Source organism: Sycon ciliatum, chromosome 1, assembly GCF_964019385.1.
Source record: "Sycon ciliatum chromosome 1, ocSycCili1.1, whole genome shotgun sequence".
Classification (NCBI taxonomy): Eukaryota; Metazoa; Porifera; class Calcarea; order Leucosolenida; family Sycettidae; genus Sycon; species Sycon ciliatum.
Window position 1 is genome coordinate 11,914,032 of NC_088643.1, and position 10,720 is coordinate 11,924,751.

The 10,720-nt window shown below is 48.3% G+C and overlaps 1 protein-coding gene across 1 annotated transcript; it reads right to left on the reverse strand.

Moving 5' to 3' along the window:
- Positions 1–3,203: 3,203 nt before the first annotated feature.
- Positions 3,204–10,144, reverse strand: LOC135813471 (uncharacterized). The gene is made up of 3 exons (XM_065326567.1): positions 9,706–10,144; positions 3,933–6,462; positions 3,204–3,607 (listed from the first exon to the last, which is right to left on the reverse strand). The coding sequence occupies exons 1-2, from the start codon at positions 10,031–10,033 to the stop codon at positions 4,763–4,765; spliced, it is 2,028 nt and encodes a 675-aa protein (XP_065182639.1). The 5' UTR covers positions 10,034–10,144; the 3' UTR covers positions 3,204–3,607; positions 3,933–4,762.
- Between the last annotated feature and the right edge of the window lie 576 nt (positions 10,145–10,720).

The window sequence follows — 10,720 nt, forward strand, 5'->3', positions numbered from 1 at the left end:
ACAGAACTTATTGAAGCCTATGAAGGCAAAGCAACAGTATCTAAATGCATGTGATACAAGTACCAAAATGGATCTTTGGAGGAGGAGAAAGGACATTGCAATAGAATATCTTTGGTACAAAGCGGATCTAGAAAGAATTGGGGGGGGGGGGAGAAAAGAATCCATACATTTCAGGAAGTACAGAGTAGGAACATTCACAGACATGACTATCCAGTACTCCAAGGCATGTACATGTACATGTAACGATCATGTCAACTATTACTTGCAAAGAAGTGCAGGAAGTGGGCACAGGAAGTGGGCACATCCACAACTAACTTATTTGGCACAAGCCAGTGGTGAAAAGTGATAATAATTACTAGTATATTATCGTCAGCAGATGTAGTACATAGTCAGTAGCAGTTCACAATGCACTGAAAAGGCATGTGATATACATGTTACAAGATACCGTCACACGTATACCAGTAATTTATAGTGAGTCTGTGCATGTAGATCTACGTGGGTGTTGTCCTGTGCTGTGACCTCCTGCCATGCAATTCCTCCTGCCATGGTACATCATGGTACATGTACATGACATCAAGAGTATGTAACCCCCACCCTCCCGGTTTATACACTTGATACCATGTACTACCTCTACTTATTGCACACATCATCATGGGTGGACATCCTGAGCTGCGCACATATATGTGTGAGCTCCCCCTTTTTTTTTTTTTTTTTTTTTTTTTTTTTGCCGCACATTGGTCCGGCAGCTGCCGGACCTGCCGGACCGCCTGCTACGGCCCTGGGAAAGAAACGAGAAATGTAGTTCATTTTTGTCTTTCTTTTGCATGACGTAACATTTGCTGCTCGCAAATGCGAGATATTAGGAGCATGCGCTCCGGCTGCGGCGCTCTTTTTCTTCTTGCTTTGCAAGTGTAGTGCCCATGCCCGCCCACCCTAGTGAATGGTTATCTTGTTGAGTCGTTTGGATATTTCCGGTGTGCTCAGATTGCAGACTGCAATAATCTTGATGATCTAGTTGAGTTGCTTTAAGCTGTTCATTTTTGTCGCCATGAGTTGACAATACATTTGCTTGCTGTTGCTGCTGTCCCCGGAGAGGCTGTTTGTTGTTGCTGTGTGCGTGTGTATGTGCGTGTGTATGTGAGTGAGGTGTGTTAGGGGTGGGAGCATGTATGGTGTGGCTGCACACAGGAGTGAGAAAGAGAGTAAAATAGAATGATCCCACTTATGGGCTCACCACACCTCAGTAAGTGGGTGAGGACAAGGCGCAGAAAAAGGATTGATGGCATCAGGGTATCCGTCCCGGGATCCAACACACACACACACACACACACACACACACACAGACTCCGGGTCGCTAGTCCTCATACTTCGAAGTATATACAAACAAGCAGTTCATGTGTTTCTCATTGAGCGAGACGAAGACGAGAAGAGGCATGAGGGTTTGTGACGGGATAAGTGACTTTGCCTTTTGAATCGACTCTGGCAATTGCGACATTTTTATTGGAACTTGTCTGTTTAGCTGGTCACAGGTTGACACAGTGCAAGACCAATTTGAGTGGCAGCAGGCTATGTTGAATGAATACGACCAGCTTACAAACTGGCCAGGGAGATAGGCAGTGAAGTGAGCAAGCGCGTATTCGCTCGACAAAAAAGATATCGCCAACACCAGTGCCCATACATGCAGCCACACACGCGCACACACACACACACACACACACACGCACGGGTGCAAGTGCTCTCAACCACATACACACACTGAAAGACTCCCGCCTGTTCTATCAACCCATCGTTACAATGTCACATTGGACCCAGAATGGGTCATACAGAGGGACAGTAGGAATATACTGTGTGGGATCCTACAGAAAATCAAAGGTCTTGTGCGACCACCCCCCCCCCCCCTCCCCCTCCGCCTCCTGCCATGGACTCATGGGTAGTTCACGTAATACTGAGCACTACCATACAAGTACAGCCCCCCATGCACATACACACATACACACATACACACATACACACACATACAACCCCCATCCCCCCCCCCCCACACACACACATCCGCACCCCCCCCCCCCCCCCCCACACACACACACATATCCGCACCCCCCCCCCCCCCCTGCTAGTCCTGCGATGGACTCTCGGCAGTTCACTCGAAGGGCCCGAAGGACAGTCAGGTTCACCTGCTGATGGTGCTGCATGGCGGTCGTCACTGCACCGCGCTCCCAGTAGGGTCCGGCCTGCTGGCGGCGAGCGGCAATACGGATCCAAGTAGAGAGAGGAGAAGCTGGGTGGCGTTGTCGACGGCAGTGGATGCGGCGTGTTGAACTTCCAACAGAAAATCAAAGTCCACGAACTCACCTCTCTAGATCTCTGGATACAAATTACGATCGTGAGGCTCGCGCCTGCTGTTGCCGTGAGTGTTGGTGCTGCGTGGCAGCCATCGCTGCGTTCGCAGTAGGCGGGCGGCGGAGCCAGGTAGAGCGAGGAGCTCCGGAGGGGCTGAATGCCGGTAGGTGACGACGACATTGTTTCAAGGTACAAACAAGGGTCGCTGAGATCGGAATTTGAAGCGTGGAGTTACTTCAGGAAACCTGATGCTGGCGCAAGCTAAAAGTCCACAGTCGACGGTCCACTGTAGACGACAACATTGTTTCAGGCACAAACAAGCGTTATTGAAGTCTGAATTCGGATCGTAGAGATACGAGAATGCAAGCTCGAAAGTCTACACGGAAGGAATTTTGTTTAGGAACACATGTTCCACAAGTTAGTTGCACGCTCAAAAGTCAAAACAGCAATGACATGCAAGAGACATTGTACAGGATCTTGAAGGGCGCGTGCCCACGTGATTCGCGCATGCGCGCAGGTCAGGCCAGCTCGTTGGGCTGGCTGCTAACTCGCGATAGCATGCTAACGCTCATATGTTGCAGTGTAACACAAGATCAAGAATGGGAAATAAAGAGAGGCAGTTCGAAAATAAGGCGTGATGATGTTACGAATGATTAAAGGTTTGGTTCGCACACCTCCCCTCCAACCCCCCCCCCCCCCAAACCCACCCACCCACTCCACCCCCCCCCCCCCCCAAACCCCCACACCCACTCCACCCCCCACACACACATCCACCTAGCAAGGCACTAACACACCAGTTTATCACACAGCACTCACAGTCTGTCACATGAGTTGATGATAACACTCTAACTTACTGTAGTGTGCGATGTCTGAGTGCTGCCAGCATAGCACAGTGTTGGTTGTGTTCACTTAGGTGTTCATCAGTTTGACGATGTTTGCCACACAGGTAAGCCATGCCACAACGAGGACATGCTGTGATGTTGTCCAGGTCATAGCAGACAAAACATGCTGCTACACGTGGACACCATTCCAGTAGTGCAATGTGGTGATAAATGCTCACTTGGCCTCTCTTGGATTGACGACGCAGGGCAGCAATGAGAGAGTAGTCTAGTAGAGAACCGTCTTCAGCTTGTGGTGGTAAGTACACAATTCCAGGCACTGACAGACCAGTTGCACACTTGCTTGGCAGGCAAGCACTGAGATCCTTAACAAGTGACTTCAACACTGGGAAGAGTGTGAAACAAACATCAGTCGCGAAGAGAGTATTCTAGAGCAAAGCACACAACAAAGAAAAGTGTAGAAAAGAAAGTAACTGAAGCCAGTACACTCGAAACAGAGAACATCATGCACAATAATAACAAATCAGACTGATATAGCGGAAAGCTACACATTCCATTTCACTAGTTGACAATGTTCAAAATTATCACAGTCCCCTCTGTGTTCTTCAAGAAATCAACCTTAGAGAGACAGACACTATACAGTAGATAATTACTGAGTACATTGGTTTGCAATACAATGTTCCATTCAGAGTGGAGTGTGGATGAAAAACAGTTATGGTAACCTGAATTGTGAACACTGCACTACCAGCTTACCTCCAAATTGAAAAGTTTTCTAGCCGTCAGTATACAAGACTGCATCACTTCCACATCAGGTACCTTGTTCTGGCTACAGTTGTTAATCAGTGCTGTTGTGTGATCTGCTGGATTTGAGCCATGCCACCATCTCCTGACATAGTCCATCACAATGTTGTAGGGATGCTGTGCTGGTAGAGTGAGACCCAATGGAGTTGTGTGTGCCCTTCCATTTACTACCAAGGATATGTGCTGGTCGTTGTACATAACACTCAAGTACATGTCCAGTAGTGTGGTTACTGTGTCATCATCCATGGAGTGCAGGTACCGTTGTAACTGAAGAGCAGACACAGTAGTGTGGTCGTCATGGGTATTGATCGAGCGCCTGATAGCATTTGGTACATGTTTCCACTTGCACCGTGGTATACCCAGTGTTGTAACCAATGATGGTGAAATAATCCACTCACTGCTACAGGAACTTGACATGGCCTTGCCCAGGATCACAGCAATGCACTGTAGCAGAAAACCGTACATTCCACTACATGAAGGGACTGCACCATCCTGTGATAGGTAGTATGATGACATCACTCTCTCAGCAAGGTCTTCTACCACCTGTACATTGGGTATATCCTTGTTTAGCAGAGTGGAACAATACAGTTGAATGAGTTTCAGGGCACATTCAGTGACACCTGTTGCAAGGCCCATTCCCAGTGTTGTTGTAACACGCTGGTACACCACCTGAAGACGGGATAGTGTTTCCTGGCTGGGCTCAACCTGTCCTTCCCTGCAGTTGATGTCCAGAGACATGGATAGCCTGCATGACTCCAGAGCAAGTTGCATCAAAGGTAGCTTCAGCGGTGACCCCACTCCTGTCGGTTCTTGTTCAGATTTCTCCAGGAGCATTTGGGTTCTGGATCCAAACTCTCAAAAGTGACATCAGAATCTGCAATGCTTTGACGGCAAATACAACACAGGACCGAGGTGCAAATGCTGTCAGCTTGTACAGATAGCGGTGCTTTGTCCAATCTTTGTATCCTGTCCACAAACTCTCGAACAAACATTGCTCTCCCAAACAAGGCAAGTAGGATACCCGATGACTTTGTTAATCCAGAGAAAGGAAGCAAGTCATCACCAGACAAAACATCAACAACAGACAACGCCATCTGAATATTCACTTTTTCCTGAAGCAATTGGGAACTCCAATACACTGCTTTGTCTGCACCACAACCTCTAGAGTCATCAGCTTCCTTCACAAAGCCAAGGAAATGCTTGCACATTCGCCGTTGGTACACATGTCGCTTGTCTTCAGGGCATTGGTAATGACCAAACTCGGCGATGAATGGTTGAAGTGAGTAGCGGTCCAGATACGGATTGTAATCCAGGAAACAAATCTTGATCAAAGGATCAAACCGTACAAGATGAACCACATTGGCCTTAGTGTCAGCCAATCCCACCATCACACAAGCACATTTAGATGAGAATGAGGAGCGCAGTTGAGAGAGAGCATGGAATGATTCCTTGTCATCATGTTGTAATGTGTTGTATGCTAATGCCAACAGCTTCAGGATTCGATGATTTGGTTTCAGACCATCATTGTTGAACACATCGAGACCAAGGTCTTGGAATAACGACAACAACATGATTGGAGTTAATCGACCACCTTGTAGAAGACCAGCTGTAATGCGTACAGCAAGTGGAACATTTCCACAACGATCCACTAACCTCTGTGCATCTTCAATGCTCACACTACCTTCAACACATAGACCATGGAGCAGACCAACAGCACAAACCGTTGTCAGACCATCAAGACGGTGTTGTTGTAGTTTAAACTGGGCAGCGTGTAGGTCAAAGTAAACACGGCTTGTCAGTAGGACATGAACGTTGTGTTGTGGTCGAAGTAGTCGTTCCACAACATCTTGTAGCTGGAAATCTTTATCAGCACCAGCGTGGATAGCATCCTCAGCATTATCCAGAATAACTAACATTTGTTGTTTGCTACCATCATCATCCATGCCATCAGTTGATTTCGTTGTCTTGCCAGTAGTTTCAGCTGAAACAGGATTTGTTTCGAGTCGGTTTTGAATCATTGCCTGGACAGCGTCAACACCAGCTACACCGCGTAAGTCAAAGAACTCCACACGACAACCAGCATTGCGACATACATGTCCCACAGCAATGGCTACGGACGTCTTACCAAAACCAGCTGGTGCCATAAGACTCTGCACTCGTGTAGATGATGATTTGGACTTTGTTGTGAGAATGTTGGCGCTGATCTCTGTTACAATGTCATTCCTGCCAGTGAAGTGTCGGTCTTTGTCCGGTAGAGAAGACTGGCTTGAAGTTGTTGATCTTGTTGAACCCTGTGTTGCAGTCAATGTTGCATTGGATGTTGTACCCGTTCTAGTTGCATTGGCGGTTGTTTCAGCTGATGTTGGTTGTTTGAAGATTGGTTCACATCTGTTGGACGTCCATTGTTGGTCTGCCTGACCATCCCCCACTGTGTGCTGTGATGGCTGTGTTTTCTGTTTGCCAACTGTTGTCATGGTGATACCTACAAAGGAAACAGAAAGAATGAATAAACCTAGTGTAAGTTTTGAAACTCTTTCAAAAGGGATGTATGATGTACTTCCTTTGTTAAGCGAAACTTTGTTGCATGTTTTTGCAGTTCTGTCAAAAGCATTCTATGGCTACAACACACTTCGCAGAGGGGAAAACAATGCGCATACGAGAGATAGTAGTTAATAGATGTCACACAGTTTGTTTCGAAGTGGTCCAGCTTCTCCCTTCATCTGAATTCGATGACAACTCATTCCCTGCATTGAGTCTGCTTCCTTTCCGACTCCCGTCTGCAGTGCTGACACACTGACAGCTCACGCTCCGTAAACTTTAAAAGATGCCGAGAAAATATTTGATCGTACTTCTTTGCTTGAACTGTGAACTTGACGATTTGCACGGTGCCGCTGTCCGCAGCTTTTCTCTCCGCCGCTCTCCAGAACGACATGGAAGGTGCCATAGCGGCACAACCCAAATTTAATGTGTTTTATTTTGGCAGCGGGGTTCTCCTGCCAGCACGTTTCCAAAGCCTGCAGAACTTCTGAGCTCCTTTCTGGTTTCCTTCGCCATCACTCACACGTCTGTCTCCAGGCTGTAGAAGAATGCCAAGTCGACCGCGTTGACATCGGGGTTTTGTCCCGGCTGAAAAACAATCGGAATGTCGGGTTCTTTCGCTTTCCCTTGCGCTGCAAACGCACGTGCATTGAATTTTGTTGTGTGCGGACACGGACCATCGTGCTGGTACAGCAGTGGCTGGCCGGCTTCTGCCCAGTTCTGGGAACTTCTTAGTGCCACTCGGTCTTCCAAACTAATTGTTACTTCCATTTTCCCAGTCCCAAATGTTCCACATGGTTGACACGTGCCAGCGTCACTGGTCGTGTTTGTTTTGTATCGGATAGGGGGGGGGGGGGGGGATAGATCACCAACATGTTTCCCTAAAATACCTATAGAAAGATCATAAAATCAAAATTTCTCAGTACTGGTAGTGTTCTGTGTACTGAGCAATGACAGAGGGATAAGTTTATGTTTGAGAATAACGCCCCGATTTCAAACAAGAATCCCGGGCTTATCTCCTACTAGTAGAGACGTTGTGCAGAGCAAAACTTTGGTTGGATTTTCGCGTCTTGGCTTGCAAATATTTCTGCGAACGTTTGCGCAAAATTTGTATTTTGCATGATTTTCGCTCCAGGAAAGTACACGTGTACTCGCGCTTGTTTGAGAAGTCGTCTACATCCGATTATTTATTTTTGCAAGTGGCAGCGCCCTGCGACGAGAACTCTTTGACTACGTTGTCCATGACCGGACACCCACAGACAAACGGGTTTGCCTGTGCTGTAATCCGGCGCATCAACACCTGAACTTCAAGAAAACAGGAATCATTGATATAATCGACGCTGAAAAGACGCCCAGGGTAGGAGATCGGACATGGTTCCGGAGATGAAGCAACACGGGCTGCCATATGGGAAAGCTAGCACTGGAGGACCAAGCCAAGAGTGTATCTACTGGATTGTGAAAGATGAAGCACCAAACATTGCCTGAGGGTGGTTCACCAATAGTCACTGGTCTGTGATCAGCGGAATTTACTGCGAAAATTTGTTTCACGTTTCCTTCAATTTTCTCGTTCGCAGCTGCGAACGTTCGTGCGAAGTTGCTTCTCGCGACGTCAATCTAAAATTTACGCGAACGTTCGCTCAGCAAAACATCTCTAGTGGTTGTTCCAGAACTCTAAAATTAGTAACAAAGTTATGTTCCACTGATAGGGGATTTTCCACAATGGTGTTGATGACTATCTGGACCTAGTGAGATCTTTTGGAGGTCATTGAATAATGGCTGGTAACTCGGTGCTTAGTATAACCATGGAAATTACCAAATTTTATGACCGCCGCCAAAGACCTGGTTATAATCCCGTGACTGTTCCGGCAGGACCGCCGGGAGCAGTTATTGATTGGTCCAGCAGTGGCATAGCCTTTCATACCGTCATTGTGTATGATATCATGGCGGGTGAACATGCCCTCCACAGCAGTAAGTATGTGTTGGTGGCCAAAACGTTGGTCCGGTGATAACCTGAGCAAGCGGATCGGTTCCAGTGGGCCTGCAGTCTATCTACCTTAAAGGGGAAGTTAAGGCAAAAAATAAAATTTCACCAGTTGTAGTCTTCGGGGTGCTGAGTCGAATGGTCGTGGTCCGAGGAAGCTGAGACGCTCCCTTCCTACTTGAATCCCAATCGAACTCGCGCACTTCCACCGAAACTGGGTGACTGCGCCCTACTAGATGGGGATTTGTATGCAAAATGTCACTAAAAGCGCCATTTCGTTCTTATAAAAGCACGGATGACCGCGATTGGCGCATATGTTGTAGTCTTTAGGACGCTGAGTCGACTGGTTTTGGTCCGAAAAGGCTGCGATGCAGCGTTCCTCCTTTATTCCCAATCGAACGTGGTTGAATAAGCGGTCACGTGCTCCTGGGTGCCCAAATCACCTGGTCACCACGCCAGCAGGCGACAACTTTCACACCAAGGTTCAACTCGAGTGACAGGACTGCACCCAAAAAAGGTCAAACAGGCTAGTAAGTAGTTGTACCCTGCAGGCACGGTGACCAGGTGACTGGCGTACGCAGCAGCACGTGACCGCTTGTTCAACCATGTTCGATTGGGAATAAAGGTGGAACGCTGCATCGCAGCCTTTTCGGACCAAAACCAGTCGACTCAGCGTTCAAAAGACTACAACATATGGGCCAATCGCGGTCATCCGTGCTTTTATAAGAACGAAATGGCGCTTTTAGTGACATTTTGCATACAAATGCCCATCTAGTAGGGCGCAGTCACCCAGTTTCGGTGGAAGTGCGCGAGTTCGATTGGGATTCAAGTAGGAAGGGAGCGTCTCAGCTTCCTCGGACCACGACCATTCGACTCAGCACCCCGAAGACTACAACTGGTGAAATTTTAATTTTTGCCTTAACTTCCCCTTTAACCCTCTCGCAGTGTAGTGTATTGCCAGGGTCAGCTCTGACTATGATCAATGTGAGTGCATCACCAGCCATGTACAGTACCGCCACTACTGCCAGTACTGGTTGATCTGTGAGCTACTCACGCGCGCTTGCAAACAAGTAAGTAGTGACATGAATATTCAACGAGCCCCCCCCCCCCCCTCTCCCCCTGCCGCCCCCCCCCCCCCCCTCTCCCCCTGCCGCCCCCCCCCCCCCCCCAATCTTCCTACGCCACTGTAATCAAGTGTTGACTCACGATCTGCCGACATTGGCTTCGTCGGATGGTCAGCTTTCTCACTGGCAGTTGCACCGCGTCGCTTCGCCATGGTATTGGCAATATGCTCCGCTACATGAGGCTGGCTGTGTTGAATCAAATTCAGGAATGTACCCACCTGTTCGTCCGTTTTCGTTAGCATCAGCCTCACCACATACTTGGAAAGATCCCACTTCTCGTTTTCCTTGCCTGAGGCAGTAACGTATTCCTCTTCGCCGAGGACATCATTCTCCAGCAGGTCTTCCAAGATCAGTGACACATCTAGATTGGATACCAAGTACTTGATGTTGTACCGCACACTGTCCGGCATTGCGCCGGCAGCACTCTGTCCACGCCGCCTGGCGTGAATCGTTCTGTCCACAGTGAACAATGGAGAACACCGCACACAACTACACGACCCTCACAAATCACCAGCACTGCAGCAACCGTCAGACAGAGAAAATGCACCGAGAAAAATAATGATGATCTATCGGTTTCGCGTCCACTGCTTGCATTGCATGTAGACCTTTCTGTATCAGCGTCGCGCATGCGCCCCGTCCCCTACTAGCCTTAGCCTAGCTTAGCCTTAGCCTTAGCCTAGGGCTAGGTGTTGGAGGACGATCGATCGCGGCCTATCGAGGCGTTTGGTGGTAGGTCGGCATGGCAATGGTAGTAGTTGATTCGCTTTTCAAGTTTTCTCGCTCTTGCTTCAGTTTCGCCCATTTACATTGCGTACCGGTGAAGAAGGCTGATGTGGCCATTTGGTGATGGCGAGTTTCGGATGATCGTGGATGCAAGTACAGGTCATGATCCGACGAAGTCCGAAGTAGATCACTGGCTAGCTGGGGATGAGCCAAACCAAGCACCGATTGGCAGCTTGGAAAACCCATTCAAACAAATCCAGACGTGTGTGAATGTTCAACACCAACTCCGAGGCTGTCTGCTATGGTCTTGGTTAACTGGAGGTAGGTTTGCTGACCTACCGATGATGATGGCAACGGTGCTTGCGGACATGGAT

What these genes read in the sequence shown, in the direction of transcription:
- LOC135813471 (XM_065326567.1), bottom strand. Translation starts at nt 10,033, where the DNA reads ATGCCGGACAGTGTGCGGTACAACATCAAGTACTTGGTATCCAATCTA. An exon ending in GAAGCCAATGTCGGCAGATC is followed by an intron (nt 6,463 to 9,705) that starts GTGAGTCAACAC and finishes TTTCCTTTGTAG; the next exon opens with GTATCACCATGACAACAGTT.